At 45.8% G+C, this 17,799-nt stretch overlaps 2 protein-coding genes and 1 long non-coding RNA gene across 4 annotated transcripts; 1 reads left to right on the top strand and 2 right to left on the bottom strand.

Annotated features, from left to right (window-relative positions):
* Positions 1 to 1,152: 1,152 nt before the first annotated feature.
* Positions 1,153 to 3,306, bottom strand: sumo1 (small ubiquitin-like modifier 1). Its single transcript, XM_005811521.3, has 5 exons — positions 3,187 to 3,306; positions 2,809 to 2,883; positions 1,600 to 1,677; positions 1,457 to 1,528; positions 1,153 to 1,309 (listed from the first exon to the last, which is right to left on the bottom strand). Exons 1-5 carry the CDS (start codon positions 3,196 to 3,198, stop codon positions 1,241 to 1,243), a joined length of 306 nt encoding a protein of 101 aa, XP_005811578.1. The 5' UTR covers positions 3,199 to 3,306; the 3' UTR covers positions 1,153 to 1,240.
* Positions 3,307 to 4,630: 1,324 nt separating this feature from the next.
* On the bottom strand, positions 4,631 to 17,644 carry LOC111607620. Its single transcript, XR_002752377.1, has 4 exons — positions 17,513 to 17,644; positions 16,404 to 16,520; positions 14,967 to 15,104; positions 4,631 to 5,202 (listed from the first exon to the last, which is right to left on the bottom strand). It is a non-coding gene; the product is annotated as an uncharacterized LOC111607620 (long non-coding RNA).
* On the top strand, positions 5,163 to 12,761 carry map3k2 (mitogen-activated protein kinase kinase kinase 2). Of its 2 annotated transcripts, XM_023329615.1 has the most exons (16): positions 5,163 to 5,243; positions 6,932 to 7,001; positions 7,082 to 7,200; positions 7,271 to 7,311; positions 7,379 to 7,478; positions 7,551 to 7,652; positions 7,928 to 7,994; positions 8,069 to 8,199; positions 8,419 to 8,498; positions 8,579 to 8,643; positions 9,740 to 9,832; positions 9,967 to 10,209; positions 10,282 to 10,562; positions 10,637 to 10,766; positions 10,842 to 11,019; positions 11,115 to 12,761. In XM_023329615.1, the coding sequence occupies exons 2-16, from the start codon at positions 6,950 to 6,952 to the stop codon at positions 11,332 to 11,334; spliced, it is 1,902 nt and encodes a 633-aa protein (XP_023185383.1). In that variant the 5' UTR covers positions 5,163 to 5,243; positions 6,932 to 6,949; the 3' UTR covers positions 11,335 to 12,761. The 2 variants fall into 2 exon arrangements, with proteins under 2 accessions (XP_023185383.1, XP_023185384.1); XM_023329616.1 differs by lacking the exon at positions 5,163 to 5,243 and having other exon boundaries at positions 6,897 to 7,001.
* Positions 17,645 to 17,799: the final 155 nt, after the last annotated feature.

Genomic DNA, 17,799 nt, shown 5'->3' with positions numbered 1-17,799 from the left:
ATTTTCTAGTAACTTATTGTAGTTTTTGTGTCATTTATTCTCATCGTTTTTATTTAAGCTGAACAGAGAAATCACTTTTCAAAGGTTCCCATCATGTAACATTCCCAAGTCTCTTATTTTGGAGGGAAGCTGAAGTTCCTGGACGCTAATCCCAAACTGAAGGAGCTTCAACACGTTTCCTCCTGGGAATATAATCTGAGGTTGTCTGGCAGCTGAGATCTTTATCCTGTTTAGCTGCAGGATCCCATCAGACCGTCAGTTCCCCAAACAGAGTGAAAAACTGCTCGGGTCCAGTTTTAAGACTAAAATCTGAAAAGTGTGGTGTGCATTTGTGTTTACCTCTAAATAAACACACTGCTTTAATAAAACTGTCAAGTTGTTTTTTCTTAAATATTTTATTGAAAAAAAGAGAAACAGTTCATTTCCAGAATTTCAAACCATCTGCATCGTGGTTGATGATGAGGATGATGAGGACGAGCCTGGAGGGGGGCGGAACCGTTTCCAACCCCACCTGGGAGAAGCGAGTGGCAGTGGAGAGAGAGGGTCTCCCAGATTACACAGCCAGCCTCTTCATCCTCATTCAGAGGAAGCATTTCCATCATCAGAGTTTAAAACGACAAGCTTAAATAGAAAATCTGATTCCAGAAACTGGAACTGAAGACATGTAGCATTCCGGCGCGCTAACGCTAAAGATGAAAACATGATCCGAGTTTAAATCAGTAATTTCACTGAAAGCTCGACCCGCAGAAACCGGTCAGAGTGAGACCTCTCTGTCAGAGACGGGCCGAGTTGCTGCTGATCGCTTGAAAACCACCAGCTCTCCCTAGTGGCCACTTAGCGAACTGCAGCCGCTTCAGCTTCTGTCCTCCCCGAAAACAGATCAGCTGATTCTTACTTCAATAAAATCCAAATCAGAAAAAAAGGATAAAATCTAAATTTGGTGGTTTTCATCTAATTCGATTCAGTTTGAATATTTCTCGGTCGTTTCTGAAAGGCTTTAAACCTTTCAGAAGCAGAAACGTTCGACTGCTTCAGGGCCAGAAAAACATTTTCATCGTTTAACAATGAAATGTTGTTAAGCAATTAAACATGGATTAAAACCAGAACCTGAAACCATCAGCAGACAAATCTAACGTCCAGCGCTGGAAGCCCGATCGGATCCAGATGGTTTGAAACGGAACCAAAATTACATCCATACAAAATAAAATAGAAAATCAGCAAAAAGAAGAAAAGTGGAAATTTAATCGGTCCAAAGTCCGCCAGTCTGTTCTTGATAAACCTCGATGACGTCTTCGTCTTCCATCCCCAGCTGCAGCGGACAGACAGAGACAGGGTTAATGTCGAGTCTGGAAAAACCTGGAAGGACCTGGATAAACCTGGAATGACCCGAACCATATGCAAAGCACAGAGAGACCTGGACCAGGTCATTCCAGGTCATTCCACAGAGACTGGTTACCTCTTTGGGAGTCTGGTTGTCTGCGATTCTCTGGCCCTCGAACAGAAACCGTAACGTGCTGGCTGGGACGCCCTGCAGACGGGAAAACATGAGGGGTCAGAGGTCAGGAGGGGTCACAGCTCAGGAGGGGTCAGAGGTCATACCTGTCTCTGGCTGTAGGACTCTTTCAGCTTCTTTAGATGTGTCGTCATTTTGACCTTGAAGTGGATTTCGCTGCTGTCCTGTGCGGAGAAACGGCGCAGCTTTTTCAGAGACAGAACCTGCTGAAGCTTCGGAGGCTGACGGCAGCGACGGCTTTAACCACAGAAGAAGAAACGCGGCTGCAGCAGGAACGAGTGTTTTACCAAATTATTGTCCTGCTGAATCTGACTGGTCCAGATCTGGTTTGGACTGAAAGTGTGGCAGCACTTAGGTTTAGGTTCTGATTTAGGTTCTGAGCTGCTAATCCAGCCTGAAGCAGTTCTGCAGAAACTGATCCAATCGGCGCCAATAGCAGAGCTTCATCATTGGACGATTTAGGGGGAAAAAAGTCACTATTTTTTCATTTGAGTGATTTTCAAACATTACAAGTTAGAAGGATAATTAATAAGAACATAGCTGTGCTGTGAGAAACGAGGTGGGAGGATTTCAAATGAAGGAATTAAATTAATAAAGTAACTAAACTGTTTGTAAAAATCTGACCTGCTTTTCAGAGCATTTCAGTGTTTCAGAGTGAAGCCTCAGCCGCTCATCGGTAAAACGGGTCGGCCGAATCTCAGAACCAACATGGGCAAATATTCACTGATTAATAAATCAAGATATCAGGATAAACAGACTGGATTCAAACGAGTCTTTCCTCCGAGTCGATCCGCGGTCGCTAACGGATCAGATCAGCTCTGTGTTGTAACCCACAATAATCTAGTTTCATGATTAATCCTTCTGGTTTCATCCAGATTAATACTCCAGGATGTGATGCCTTAACTCCAGGAAAATCCAGAGTCCACAACAAGAACAAAAAGAGTCAAATAACTTCCCAGGTGAATTCTAAGGATGAGTTTCTAAAGGGCAGAATGCTCCGAGTTTCTTAGTGTGGTGAAAATAATAGAGTTAATCTTAATAATTACAAATTATTTAACTAAAATTGATCCCAATTAAATCAAAGATTATGTGAGAAATGTAAGAAAATAAGCACTTATTGTGGTTTTGGTCCGATCTTTTCACATATTTTAAATCTTAAACCTAAACTAGCAGCTCGCATGATAACTTTGTTATTCTTGTAATCTGGATGAAGCAGGAGGGATTAGCAGATGATCCAACATTAATTTGCTCCTATTAATTGATATAAATGAGCATCAAATAACCAGCGGCCTGACCTGGCCGATGACTTTTAGTTTGATGTACTCTCCATCCTTCTTGTCGCCCCCATCTTGACTGGAAGGTTTTGTCTCCTGAAAATAAACCAAACACAGAAATGTCAGCGAGGCCTGGCCGTTTCCTCTGATGGGTTCACCGCCGAACCTCTCACTCTGCACGCCTCGGGCATTTGGACCGTCTTTGTTTCCTAGCAGAATGGTTTTTCTAACTGAATCGAAACAGAAGCTAAAAGTGTTGAGTTTGGGCCTGAAGCTACATCAGCTAGCCGTTAGCCCGTTAGATAACCAGGTCCTATGAACAAACACAGGCATTAAAACACGCGTTTCCGGTGGCTGCGCGGAAGAAAGCCGACGTGACGCCAACCGATCCCATCTCACCGTGTCTGACATGTTCGTCTCTTCTCTGTCCCGGTAAACGTCCCGACAGTTGATGTAGCGCTAGTTCCCAAACGGGTATGTTGTGAGAATTCTGCAGCAGCCGGAAATGACGCAGGGAATGTTTTCAAAATAAAAACGGGGTCCTGCAACCGGAAAAGCTGAAATTCCGTCAAAGTAAAACCTGTTTCGTTTTGTTTTATTTTTGTTTTTTTGTCCAAACCTTCTTCAATAAATAAGCTTTAGAGTAATGATTTAATGTAATATTTTTACGTCTTGTAAGGAGTTTAACTGCTTTAAAAAATGTTTCTCTGAAATTTTTTTCAGAATAACCTATATGTGGAACATATAGGTCAGGGGTCCCCAAACTTTCTCCTGTGAGGGCCACATAACTTGTCCCTTCTCTGATGGGGGGCCGGGGTCAGTTTGTAACAGAAAAAGTGTGACGATTGTAAGAGTGCTAAACATAAAAATGTATTGTTTTTCAGAAAGCACAATCAAATAACCTTTTCTGGATTCTTCAGAGAACAAAAGTCAGGAAATAACACTATTTATGAAATAAATAATAACCAAATAACACTGGGTTCTTTCTCCACATAAAAAAAAGGGTTAGGGTCAATTATATGCATATATAAAATAGCTACTAACTAATAGTTAATAATAAATAAAGTTCATTACTAAGGAACATTTTATTGCAAAAGTCCAACTTATCAAATAAAAATGCACATATATGAAAATACTCTGGTATTGTTCAGGGGGCCGGACCAAATGTGGAGGCGGGCCGCATCTGGCCCGCGGGCCGTAGTTTGGGGACCACTGATATAGGTTTTAAACATATTTTACATATTTTACAAATGTCAACATTTACATTTAGAAAATGTGCATGTTTATTTACATTTGTAAGTAAACTGAATCAAACTCTTGTCATATAAAAAGTTACATGTGTTTTTATGCAGAGAATGGTATGATCTAACTGGGTTTGTGCCTTTCCCATCACAAAACCGAACAGCATTGAAGATCGATTGAATCTGGGAAACAGGTCCAAGTTGAATTGGCTCTGCTAAAAACAACTTTGATCATTTATGTGCTGAGATATATTTATGAACAGACCACAACCTAAAATATCAAGCTGGTTGTAGCTGATCTTAACTATGTTAACAATGAATCTAGTCATTTATCTATTCTTAATCCATCAAATCAAAATCAATAAGATTTTAATTTTGCACAAATAAGCATTTGTATATTACATCTCTGATCTGTATTAAAGCATTTATGGGAGGCCCCTGATGATTTGGGGCCCAGAACAGCATAAGCAGATTTTTTAAAAATAAAACATTTATTTTTGCTTTAAATTTAAAACTTTGAAGTCGAAAAAGGAAACAAAAATAACTTTACATTTGAGTTATTTTTAAAATTGTTTAAAAACAAAACATTTGAAAACCTCCTTGCTTAATAAAATAAAAACGGAACTAACAGTCGTCCAGATCAGAACTATTAGATTTGTCTTTCTGTCGTGCTCTGACATCACTTCTGACTCGTGTTTTTGTTGGACTCATCCAATGAGGTGAGGGGTTAAAATCAATCAATGGAACTAAACTAAAAACAGCCACTTCCGGTGGGTTGTCTTCAAAATAAAACAAAACTATGAAAATGCTTTGAAAGCCAGACGTCGTGCTTTTATGTTTTTCAAGTAAAGCAGCAGACTTCCGGTTAGTTCTGCTCGCTAAACGCAAACTTGACTCATCTGTGGCTCAACAGCCAGCGAAGCTACCATCAACCGGGGTCTGCAGCGCGACAAAATGACAGCTGTGGATTAATTTCTGTCTGCTTCCTGTCTCAAACACACGGGGACAGTGTGTCGGACATATTCCTGCTCAGTCATCCCCACCTCCGCAGGGATAAACCGCCAGTTTACCGGGCCTCGTCGTCGTGGCCCAGCAGGACTCGAGTGAAGTTGGGAGCCAAACTTCTGCTTCCTCCAGCTGCTGTCCGCAGGGCCCGGGGCTCCTGTCACCGGCCCTGTGGATGAGGAAGTGAGTCGGGATTAAATCAGCCCGCAGGTGAGAGGGGACTTCCGGCGGAACTTGCTTTGAGTCTTGATTTTTTTCTGTCTCGGTAGTGTTGCAGCGTTGATTAGCCTGGTTAGCTCTACGGCTAGTCCCAAAGTTTAGCATCAGCTTAGCCTGATAACTTCCCTGGCCTGACAGCTCACTGTGTCCCGCTGCCTGTTAACAACTTCACCCTCGATATGAGAGGGTTACAGTTCATCATTTCATCTGACAGTCTGTGCTGGGCCTGCATTTCTAAACGCTGTTAGCTTCTTATTTACCTCCATAATGATGCAGTCGCAAAGTAAAACCTGCTAGCAACAGTTGTTGCTGTTAGCTTCCGGGGCTGTAGTTCAATTAAAGCTGGGCAATAATTATCTCCTGATAACCACAGAAAGCTGCTCTCCATGCTTTATATAACGGCTGATAATTAATCAGCTCCATATTTGGGCTTATCCTGATCTGATTCCGTTTATTACAGTCACTTCCGACAACTTTGTTTGCCTTGTTTCAGATGAAAGGGTTAGGGTTATGGTCGGGTGAAGGGTTAGGGTTAGGGTTTTGGTCGGGTGAATCATGGGGTTTCAGTTTCATAACAGAGGAGAACACAGATATCTAATTGTTTATTAATATTGGTTTCTGTCACTGAATGTGACCTGAGGTAAAACTGATGCTTCAATGTTTGGGACAGTCAGGAAGGAAGGAAGCATGTCGTCTCCTTTGGGCGAATCATCGCCTGCATCATCAGTCACCTGATGAACGCTGACCATTTGGTGGGGGTTTTATGGGCTTTGACTAGCCTATAATGCCAAAAAGATCAACTTTATGATTGTTAGGAGTAAGGCAGAGAAGAATCTGATAAGTTCTGACTGATTCCGTCCTAAACCTCTGAAATCAGGTGAGATATTTGGGACGTGACAGAAGAGATGAGCAGCATTGATTGACGTCTGTTATGGCTGCTAGTCTATACAAGTTATGTAACTAAATAACTAAATGTTTCTTTTCTACATGCTGGAGTCGTGCCGATCATCCGAGTCCAGCTGCAGGAGAATTTCAGCGACGAGTTTCGGTCACATCATGTGTCCACCAGGTTTACCAAGTCTGGAATAAAGACTGATGGATATTTAGAATAATCTTCAGTGTTTGTGTTACTAGAGCTGCAGGACTGTTGCATCAAACTACTTCCTGTGCTGATACTGAAACTCCATGTAAAGGTCATGGTTGGTGACCCCAACCGCTCAGAAACCGCTGACACCCAAACATAGAAGATTAACGCTGAATCAGCTTTGAGTGTCGTATTCAAGCATATTTATGGAAAGCTTAGTGGAAGGAAGAACTGTGGAAAAGCAGAATAACTGCAGCCTTGAGGGGAGTTTAGAGGTTCAGACATGAGCACGGCCTCCAGGGCCGGATGTGAACCAGCAACAGGTCGGGGAGGGGTGGGAGTCTAAATGAAGGTCAGAGTGAGGAGCCATGTTACAGTCCAGAGTCGGGGATGATCTGGGTTGTCAGACCAGCTGCTGGTTCTGGTCCACTGGGTTTTTATTAAGCCTAGACAAGGCAGCGTCCAGAACATTCTGGGTCCACATGTTCAGAACCAGAATATTTGGGGAAAACTGAATTATGTGTCTTGTAGATTTTTCTCTGGTCTCCATCCTGAAAAGCAGTTCACTGCTCCGGTTTGTGATCTGCTGCTGCAGGAGAAGGGAGTCCCTTTGATGGGAGAGTCCTCCGTCCGAACCTGCCGGGTCAGTCGCCGCACCATGATGGGTAAGTCTGCCGGTCGGACACGAGCGGCGGCGTCCGCCCGGTCGGTTCTGCTGTGCTCATGACCCCGTTTGACCTCCCAGATGAGCAGGAGGCCCTGAACTCCATCATGCAGGACTTGGCCGAGCTGCACCGCTCCAGCCGTCCTGCGGCCTTCCTGTCGGAGTTGGGGAAACCCAAAGCCTCGTCGCCCAAGAACCAGGTAGCGTGGTCAGTGGGAGCGGGAGGCAGCGGAGGGCCGGAGCCTCACGACCTCTGCTTTGTTTCCACAGAACGACGTGAGGGTCAAGTTCGAGTTCAAAGGAGAGAAGAGGTGAGCGTTCATGTCCTGTTGCATGGTCCTGACCTTCCTGACCTCTGACCTCTGTCCCTCTCCGCAGGATCCTGCAGTTCCCTCGGCCGCTGAAGCTGGAGGACCTGCAGGCTAAAGCCAGGGTGGCCTTTGGTCAGACATTGGACCTCCACTACACCAACAACGAGGTACGGTCAGAGCCGAGCGGTAGCGGCGGCCGGTTTGCTGCGGTCGCTGAGCTGTGCTTGTCGCTGCTGCAGCTGGTGATCCCGCTGACGACGCAGGACGACCTGGACAAGGCGGTGGAGCTGCTGGACCGCAGCGTTCACATGAAGAGCCTGAAGATCCTGCTGGTGCTGCAGGTAGACCCTCCGTCAGTCGGCCTGGAGGTCCAATCGGTCCCAATGTTCTAGATGTTCACTGTTTCTGTGCGGCTGTGTACCGTTGCTCAAACTAAATGAGTCACTGATGCGTCTGGATTTCTCCTGGGAAAGACTGCAGGCTCCCATTTAATGCAGAAACACTACAAACCTGCAAGACTCGCTGAATCTACACTGCAATATCAAATATTTGATTACAAAACACTGATTCGGTGACGGACTGTAGAAAGCAGCTTCAGGTGTTTTTCTTCCTCCAGAGCGCTTCGTCCAACATGGACCTCCTGCCGTCCCGCGAGGAGCTGGACAACACGGGCTTCCGGGCCGGTGAGTAACGTCCCGGCTTCCTGCGTCCCCTCAGCTCCAGGTCTCCGTTGGACGTGACTTTTTGTCCTCTGCAGGCTCCCATTCAACAGACCGCAGCTCTCCTCCTCCGGGGTACATTCCCGACGCGCTCCAGCAGGTGGCGAGGAACGGCTCCTTCACCAGCATCAACAGCGAGGGGGAGTTCATCCCAGAGAGCATGGACCAGGTGCCAACACTCTGAATGACCCAAACTGGGCTTCATGTCTCCCAGATCAGGTGGTCCTTTACTACCACAACTACAGAGGCTCCTTCAGATTGTAGGGCCAGTTTGGGTCATCAGGTCACCTTGTAGAACCAGTTTGGGCTGAAGGCAGGAGGACGCTCTCGGTTTCCCTGGGTTACGGTTAACCTAATGCTTTTCTCTGGATGTGTTTCTGTCCTCCAGATGTTGGACCCGTTGTCGATGAGCAGTCCGGAGAACTCTGCGTCTGGAAGCTGTCCGTCGTTGGACAGCCCACTGGACAGGTCAGCACCTGGTTGCTATAGCGATGAGTTCAAGCTTGAAAGTTCAGGATGAATCGGGTTGTTTCTCTTTGTTCTGCCAGCGATTATTCCAAGTCCAGGATGCCTCGAGCGCAGAGTTACCCCGACAACCACCAGGACTTTCCAGGTGAATGGAGCTGCCTCCTTTAGACGCATCGGGTTCAGTTTAATGCAGGCCTGGAGGGCCGATCTCCTGCATCTCTACTTCAACACACCTGAGTCAAATAATGAGGTCGTTAGCAGGACTCTGCAGAACCCGACTGGACTGAGGAGGAGATTCAGCTGTTGCATTCAGGTGTGTTGGACCAGGGAGACAAGAGTTGCAGGACAGCGGCCCTCCAGGACCAGGACTGCCCACCCCTGGTTTAAGGTCTGCTAGTCGTTTCCCACTCCTGGCCTCAGTGCCGCACTTTGACCTCAGCAGTGTGAAAATATTCTCAGTATTTTCCAGCAGAAACCATCAGTTTATGATGCAGCCCAAGAAAAACTCAGGAAGTTCAAATCATTTCAGCCGTTAAGCAACCAAACAACCCCAGGCTCAGCTGGCAAATTGCTGCCACCTGGTGGCAGTAGCAGCACATTACAGCCAGGCGGCTGAAGCTTAGAGTGGGAAAGTGACGCTTCATCTAAAATATTAAAAATGAGACGAATCTGAAAAATAATAGGTAATATCAATAAATACAATGAAAACAATGTTGACTAAAATAAACAGATAAGTGGTGTCAATCATCCTCATGTACTCGATGCTAAACATGCTAACGGTGGAGAAACAACTTTACAAGTTAGACGCCAACTAGCCTTAGCATTCACGACAGGATCTGCTATCAGAAGCGTAACAGAGGGAGAGCTGAGCAGCGCCATACATATGGTGACTGACAACGCTAAGACCCGCCCCCTGGCTGTGATTGGTTGTTAGTTACCACTGGGAGAAGGCAGAGGAGCTGGATTTTAACAGAATATCATGAAACTAAGTCAATTTCAATATGTAAAAAACTATTTGATAAAAGCTCCATCCTGCTGCTAATTATTGATAAATTCATTTGTTTTAAATGTTTTCGCACCAAAATATAGTAACAATCGTTTCGCTACATTTTTATTAGGGGTCAGCAAATCCTGTAATCTTTTAAAAAACAAAATGTCTGTAAATAATGTGAATGTTTGCTACCAGGCCTCATGGTCCGTCTGATGAGGCTCCTGACCTTTGACCCCCTGTGTTTCTGCAGAGTACGACCTCCCTGTATTTGAGAAGACGGGGAAAGGCGGGACGTACCCGCGGCGGTACGGCGTTCCCTTCGGCCTGCAGGACTACAGCGATGGTGAGCCGGGTTGCAGGGGTCCAGAACTCTGGCCAACCAGGTCCAATGGGTCCAGAACTCTGGCCGACCGGGTCCGATGGGTCCAGAACTCTGGCCGTGTCGTCCAGCCGTTGAAGGTTCTGCTTCCTCTGCAGGCAGGAAGACGTTCCCTCGCGCTCGGCGGACGCAGGTCCACAGCTTCCGCTCTCCGGTCAGCTTCAGCCCCACCGAGCCGTCGCCCAGCACCAGCAGCGGCAGCAGCGTTTTCACCCCAGACCTAGAAGAGGCTCCGCCCACCGGCTCCGCCCCCGGACCGGCCCCCAACAGGAGGCGGCGCGGCAGCGACGTCGAGGCCGGCACCACGCTGTCCGTCATGGACATCAGTCCGCCGAGTCGCTGTGAGTCCCGCTCCTCACCAGAGTACGCTCTTCTTCTACTGTTCCTCACCGGCTCGGTCTGGTCCTCCACAGCGCCGCGCGCGCCCACCAACTGGCGGCTGGGGAAGCTGCTGGGCCAGGGCGCCTTCGGCCGGGTCTACCTGTGCTACGATGCGGATACGGGACGGGAACTGGCCGTCAAGCAGGTCCAGTTCGACCCGGAGAGCCCAGAGACCAGTAAGGAGGTGAGCGCCCTGGAGTGTGAGATCCAGCTGCTGAAGAACCTCTGCCACGAGCGCATCGTCCAGTACTACGGCTGCCTGCGGGACGGCCTGGAGCGCACGCTCTCCATCTTTATGGAGCACATGCCGGGGGTGAGTGTCGGTTCTGGTTCTAGCAGAGTCCTGGTTCCGGTCCAGTCCTCTGATCTCCTCCTGTCGGGCCGCAGGGCTCCATCAAGGACCAACTGAAGGCGTACGGCGCGCTGACGGAGAACGTGACACGGCGCTACACGCGGCAGATCCTGGAAGGCGTGTCCTACCTGCACAGCAACATGATCGTCCACAGGGACATCAAAGGTGAGCCGCCGCTTCCTGTCTGCAACGCGGCTTCCTGTCTGCAGAGACGATGACGAAGCATGCGTTGTTCCCCAGGCGCCAACATCCTGCGGGACTCGGTGGGCAACGTGAAGCTGGGCGACTTCGGCGCCAGCCGGCGGCTGCAGACCATCTGCCTGTCGGGGACGGGCATCAAGTCGGTGACAGGAACGCCGTACTGGATGAGTCCGGAGGTCATCAGCGGCGAGGGCTACGGCCGGAAGGCCGACATCTGGTGAGACGCAGCACCGGCCACTGGTTCTGGTCCCTGACGGCCCGTTCTGGCAGGTTGTTGGCGCACTGGTGTTGAGCCTCCTCTCTCTGTCTCAGGAGCGTGGGATGCACCGTGGTGGAGATGCTGACCCAGCGGCCGCCCTGGGCCGAGTTCGAGGCCATGGCGGCCATCTTTAAGATCGCCACGCAGCCCACCAACCCGGTGCTACCGCCACACGTGTCGGACCACTGCAGGGAGTTCCTGCGGCGGATCTTTGTGGAAACCAAGCACCGTCCGTCTGCGGACGAGCTGCTGCGGCACTTCTTCCTGCATTGAAGCCCCGCCCACCCGCAGAGCAGCCAATAAGGCCTTAGCTGAGGGGCGGAGCTGCCTCTGGCCCCGCCTCCTCTCCGGAGCAGAAGGACCCGACGTTTGGCTTCAGCACCTTAACCTGTCAGAGGGGTTCTGGACCCGACCCGACCCAGAATGTAATCCACTCCAGAACCCAGAGCGATGACTCACCGAAACACTCCCGGAAACTTCCTCTTCAGTCGGCGCCGTGTGCCTTCTGTGGTTGTAATGGCGCCCAACGACCCGGTGTGACCCAATGCGACCCGGTCCAGCACGGTACCACCTGGTCCAGAGGTTCTGGCCTCCTGGATGAACTGCCTTCACTCCATAACCCAACCCCAACTGACCCAGTGCCATCAGTTTATGCCTTTTCTGCAGCCGGAACCCAACAGGGTCTCAGCCGGGCTCACTGCGTCCGACCAGAACCGGCTGGTTCTGATCCGTTCTGCAGCCACTTACCGCCTCTTGAAGAGTCAGCTTCCTGTTCCCACCAAATTAAAAGAATCAGAGTTGGGATGCTTTTAAATTGACCACATGCTCTGAAGGTTTCTGAGCAGCCAATCAGACGCTGAGCTGGGGGCGGGGCTTCCTAAAGGTGCAGGTTGTGTTTACGCTGCAGAACCGCCGCAGCTCGCCTGGAGCCACCAGGTGGCAGCAGCAGCAGGAAGTGGATCAGTCCATGCGACTGCTCTGATCCCTTTGGTTCTGGTTTTGGTTCTGGTCCCAACAGGAAGTCTTGCAGGTGGATGCTCCACCACCAGGAGGCGCTGTGGGATCCACTGATGCTTTCTCCCATTTCCTCAGCAGCCTTCGCTGAAGCAGCTTCACAAATCTTTTCTTTGCACATTTTAAACACTGTTTTTCTGTGTGTGTGTGTGTGTGTGTGTGTGTGTGTGGGTGTGCGCGCGCGCGCTGAAGGTCCAGTTCACCTCTGCTGAATGTAATGTGTCATTTTCACCTCCAGGGGGCGTCGCTCAGCAGTGGTTCAACTCTTCAGTATTTGTCAGCTGCAGATACAGTTCTCTCTCTTTAGCCACTGCTGTCGCACCTGGTGTGTGTGTGTGTGTGTGTGTGTTCTGACCTGCAGAGGTACAAACATTAAAATAATGATAAAATGTACAGATGTGTAAAATGAAAATGTTCCTCTTGTTTCCCTGTTGGTTGTGTCTTGTAAAGGAAGCCATGTTTCTAATTCTGATTGGTTTGTGACCAATTCGCCTGTTTATATCAGATCTGTATATCAGTGGTACACATAATTTTTAATATATATTTTTTATTTAGTTTGTTTTTTATGGGACATTTCCTGCATGGTTGGGTCAGAGACGCAGCAGAACCATTGGATGGTTTCTGCTTTCAGCTCTGTTCAGAATTATGATGACCATGAAAACAATTAAAGATATTTATTTCACAGATTTTGCTCTTTTCTGCACATTTCATGTCTCTGTAAATGTCTGGCACCAATATGACTCCATTCTCATAATTAGAAGGATAAATGTTTCAATATTAGAATATCAACTTTAATGTTCAGCAACTCATTTATTGCCACAATATCAGTGTAAAGTTCAAACAGGAGATTAATCTTCCAACATGGATATTTTATGTCCTCTTGTGGCTGCAGAGCTCAGCTTGTTGGTGGAATAAAAGACTTTCTAGTTGTTGCAAAAGTAAATTAAGAAATCTTATGGTGTTTGAATCAAAGTCAAAAGAACCATATTAGAGTTTAAAGTAATGTTAAAGTCCATTAAGTGTTGACGCAGAACTAGAATTAATATAAAACTGAGTGCTGAAAATTTCCTATTTCTATCAAACTGGTCATGTTTAGTTTAGTAGTACATTTAATTCCAGCTAACTAGTTTACTGTTACGGGGCCTCTAGGGAACATGGGGAATTTTTTTTCTTTTGCGTTCCCTCGCAAAACTGTGCTGGTCAGTTATGCAGCATAATTTAATAATTAGCATAATAATAATAAGCATAATTTAATACTGTAAGCCTTTCTTACGGTGGGCGCCGTACTTTATGCTTTAATAAAACTTTATGTGAGGTTTTTCCATGAATGTTAGAATCTTTTTGTGAAATATCTGAAGTTTTATATCTTTCTGTAGGATAGAAAGGCGCCATAAAAACCTGTAATATAAACAGAAACTTTCCGTAAGTAGGAAAGAAATAAAAATACATCCAAACTATATTTCTGAGTTATTATCGCGGGTAATAAATCATCTGACAGTTTTGATTGTGTCTGTTGTTCTAGTCTGAATGGTTTAAAGAGCTGCTTTCAGTTCCATCTTAGCCTTAACAGACATAAACATGCAGGAAAAAATAAATCGGTTTTCAATCAGTGTTTTGCACCAAACAGTTAATAATAATAAACAACTCCGCTATCTCCCAGTCTTTGCTGATGGCATCTCAAGGAAGTCACAGGAAGGAATCAAAGTTATTTAACACACAAAAACATTACTTAAAATAGTAGAAAAAGAGAAAAGCATATAATTAAACATTATTTAAATGTAACTTCAAGACTACATGATACAACGAATATTTGATAATTACTAAAAATACAATTTATCCAACATATTGCGAGGGAACGCAAAAGGAAAAAATTTCCCCATGTCCCCTAGGGGGCTCCATATACTGTCAAGTCCTTATGTCCCTGAAGTGTTGCTGCTTTCAATCCAGTTTATGTAGATTTTCTAAAATGGCTATAGTTGTAGCACAGCAGCTAAAACCAGTAAATCCACTTAAAGATTGGAAGAAACAAACTTTGTAAAATCAGAGCTTCAATTTTTCTGCTAATTTCTTATAATTCTGTTGGCTTAAACGTGTAACTTTTTGTTAAGAAGTTTTATTTTTGATTGAGCCAACAGGAAATGTGCATAAATGTCGTTTATTCAGCTTTATGTTGATAGCAGTTACCACAACTGGCCAGCAGGGGGCAAAGAATCATACTCCGTTTGTAGCTCAAGCTAGCTGGTTTGATAAACCAAGTCTGAATCATTAGTTAGTTTAGTTTAAGGAGAAAGCAAACTGTTTAAAATAAGAAACTTTCCTCCAGCTCTGGGTTTTAAAAATGTGACTTCATGTTGAGCAAGAAGCAGTTTTAGTTTGAGTAAATAACTCATTTATTCTGCTTTATTGTAGTTACAATCAGCAACCACAAGAGGAAGAAAATCTAAAGATCAGCTAGAGTTTATTTCATGGCAGCAAGTTATGTCCAGGTACTGTTACTTTAACTAGGCTAATCCTGTAGGTCACAAGGTCTGATCATGTGGGAAAATCAAGTTGTTTCCTATCATTTTAAGTCGTAGGTCTGTTCAAAATTTATTTGGACTCATTTCTATGAAGTAGTTTTAGGAGAAATCCTGATGGTTTGTTGAAATAAAGGAAAGGTTAGAGCTAAGGACGGCTGTTTGGTCTAGTTGAATCACGCTAGTCCCCAAGCAGACCAGAGGATGTTCACTGGGAGAAAAGGTTTTTCCAGTCCAATCAACATGTGTGATGTAGCGTGTGTGTGAGGCTATTCCTCTAGAAGACTGGGCTGCATTTAAGACTCCTGAGCCCCAGAGTCACCTTTCCCATAGTGCTGTTCCTAAAGGCGGAAACCTGGGAAGGCTGATACGTACCGGGCCCCTGGTTTCAAAAACACGCTGTCCGTTAACACCGCAAGGTGGAACCAGCATGCCCAGGAAGCTGGAAGTGATTCTCCGTGGATTCTCCTCTTGATCAGGATGTGGAGGGTTGGAAGCGTTTCCTCCCAGGACCTAAAGGAGAAAGGGAGAGGTGGATGAGACACAAGCTCTGGAGAAGCATCACAAGCTGCCAAAGGTGACGATCCATGTTGCCTCTGGGGTCCATCTTGTCCGTGTGGAGAAGACCTTTTAAACTCCTAACTGACTGCTTGACTTGTTCCTTCACTAAGAACAAATCAGTGTTTTTCCTGGTCTGACTGTTGGAGGACTGGATAAAGGGAACCTATAGCCCAAAAACCAATGATCAGGCCATTCAGTACATAGAAAGGCTAAAGGATGACCTGCCTGTAGGAAGGAACATCAACCTGTTTCACTACCTAAACAACTTCAATGACTGCTCTATAGTAGAAGAGGTCAAATCAAAAAGTCTCTCTGCATATTTCTTATCTGCAGCTCTACAGATCTGCAGCTCTAGTTTCATTCTACCGTCAGGAAATGATCTGGATGTGTTCAACTTAAAGAAATAATCTGTTTCAGAGGAGGACCTTGTTAGGCTTCTGCCAGTGATCAAAGCTTCCAAAAAATCAGAATCATTATGAAGAACTGCTTTAACATGCTCCTTTGGGTTTGTAATGCTCAGTTTAAGCGTTTGTAACGTCTTGGAGGGAAACTGTGAAGCTCTGGCCCTGAGAAACAACCACCTGCAGGATTCAGCATCAAGCTGCAGAGTCCACACTGTAAACTCCAAGCTTTCATGTGAGGCACTTGGTTTAAAATGTACAAGACAGTAAAATAAGTCATTGGAGTAATTCTCTGTATGGCCAGGAGATGGCACCCTGATAAATAAATTCCTCTTTGCGGGTTTTGTTTTAATCAGATTCCTGTGATCCCAGATTGGATCCCAAACAGAACACAAACATCTCTTCCTATTTTATGACAACAGACTAGCAGCGGCCATCTTTTCCACCCTCCAGAAAGATGCCTGGTTCCAGGCTGGGTGTATCAGGGGTCTGACTGGTTGCTGCTACTGGGAGACGTTAGCATCACACTGACTGGCCAACGTTGGGATCAACATGGTTTCCACCACCGACTGGCAAAATAACCCTAATACTGTCACTTCATTTGACAAGATGAAAAGAGAAACTTTTTGTGACTAAACATCAAATGTTTAAATGGAATGAAAATGAAAATGAACTTGTGTTTTGTGCAATCTCACTGGTTTAAAGAAAGGGTATTATGTTCTGGAGCTCTGAGCCCGGTCCAGAACAACAGAGACGGATCCAGGTTCCTATCTGACCCGGCCGCTGCAGTACTTCTAACAGACATTAGCAAAGAAACACAGTGCAGTGATCATGGCTTAGTGTCTCTAACCTTAACTTCCTGGATCCGGTCAGGCTGCTGGACCAGCTGACGGGGAAATCCTGACAGCAGAACCTCAGCTGGATGGCCACAGGATGGAGAGAACTTGGTTCTTACAGTTTTCAAAAACTGGAGGCAGAAAATAATCATGTTAGGAAAACGTTTGTTTAATCTTCAGGCCCATAATGCAACACGTTGACGGATTGAGACATGAAATGGATTTCAGTCAGAAACGAACACATTCTGTTCATGATGATAAAAGTTCTACATTGACATGACGGTTCATGGCAGTGCAGTTATGAGGCATCACTTCTGAATTCAAACTTGTCTAAGATAAAAACCTGAAATAAAAATGACCTGTATTTAATGAACAGGATGGCTGCATGTTTATGTAGCTCTGAGCCTCGTAGCGTTAGCTACCAAGCTACCTGATCCGTCTCTGTTGGGGAAACATCAATGAGTCCTGAAGGTTCTGGACGTTCTGCTTGGGATCAAAATGGTTTTGTGGCTAACGGAGTTGAGTCACAGTAAAGTTAAGGATTTTCATCAAAGCAGTTTAATGTGTGAGCATTGATAAATAATATGTTAGCTCAAGATGCTACCTAAAATTCAAGTTCTGTTTTTTCTTGCCATCTTGTTTTGTGAAGATTTTTTTTTTTTTGAAGTTTTAAAAACCCACTTGGTTCTGGTTGCAGCTCAGATTGTTCCAGAAATCTGATCTTTGACTTTTTCACCTACGTATTGAAGATATACAGCTTAAGATTTTAGAGAAAACTAAAATGGTGCATATTCATTTTGTGGGTTTTGGTTTCCACCTCAGACCAACAGTGAGGCACGGCGGTGGAGGAATGATGATGGTTAGAGTCAAAGAGCAGCGGCTCCAACCGACAGAACAATGATCCCAAACATGGCAGCAGGTTTTCAACAGAATGTCTGGAACAGAAAAGAATTAGAGCTGCAACGTCCTAGTCAAAGTCCAGCCGACCTCAGCCTGTTTGAAATGTTGTGGTGGAACAAAGGAAACTGCAGAAACAAATATCTGCTGACCTCAGTAAACTCAAAAAAGAGGTGGCAAAAATGTTTCCACAGCAACTTGAGAGGCTGAAAAAGTTTCAGAAAACCTGAGAGTTTCTGCTGGGAGTTTCTGCTGGGAGTTTCTGCTGGGTTCGTCAGCAGACGGAGAAAACGTCGGGCTTTGTTTGTACCAAAACCTCCTAAACAGAAAAGAAAACCAAGTTACTCTGGAGCTCCAGTTGTTTTCTGCATCCATAAACTTGTTTTGTGCAGGTAAGATTTTGCCTCATACCGGCCCATCGTAGCTGTCCAGAAACAAACAGCAGGAGCAAAGTGCAGATTTCCAGAACTGTGGGTTGAATTGCAGTCAACAGAACCAGTCCAGTACAAAGCG

The sequence above is a fragment of the Xiphophorus maculatus genome, chromosome 24, assembly GCF_002775205.1.
Source record: "Xiphophorus maculatus strain JP 163 A chromosome 24, X_maculatus-5.0-male, whole genome shotgun sequence".
Classification (NCBI taxonomy): domain Eukaryota; kingdom Metazoa; phylum Chordata; class Actinopteri; order Cyprinodontiformes; family Poeciliidae; genus Xiphophorus; species Xiphophorus maculatus.
Note: the sequence above shows the minus strand (reverse complement) of the source record. Positions and strands in the feature narration are given on the sequence as shown.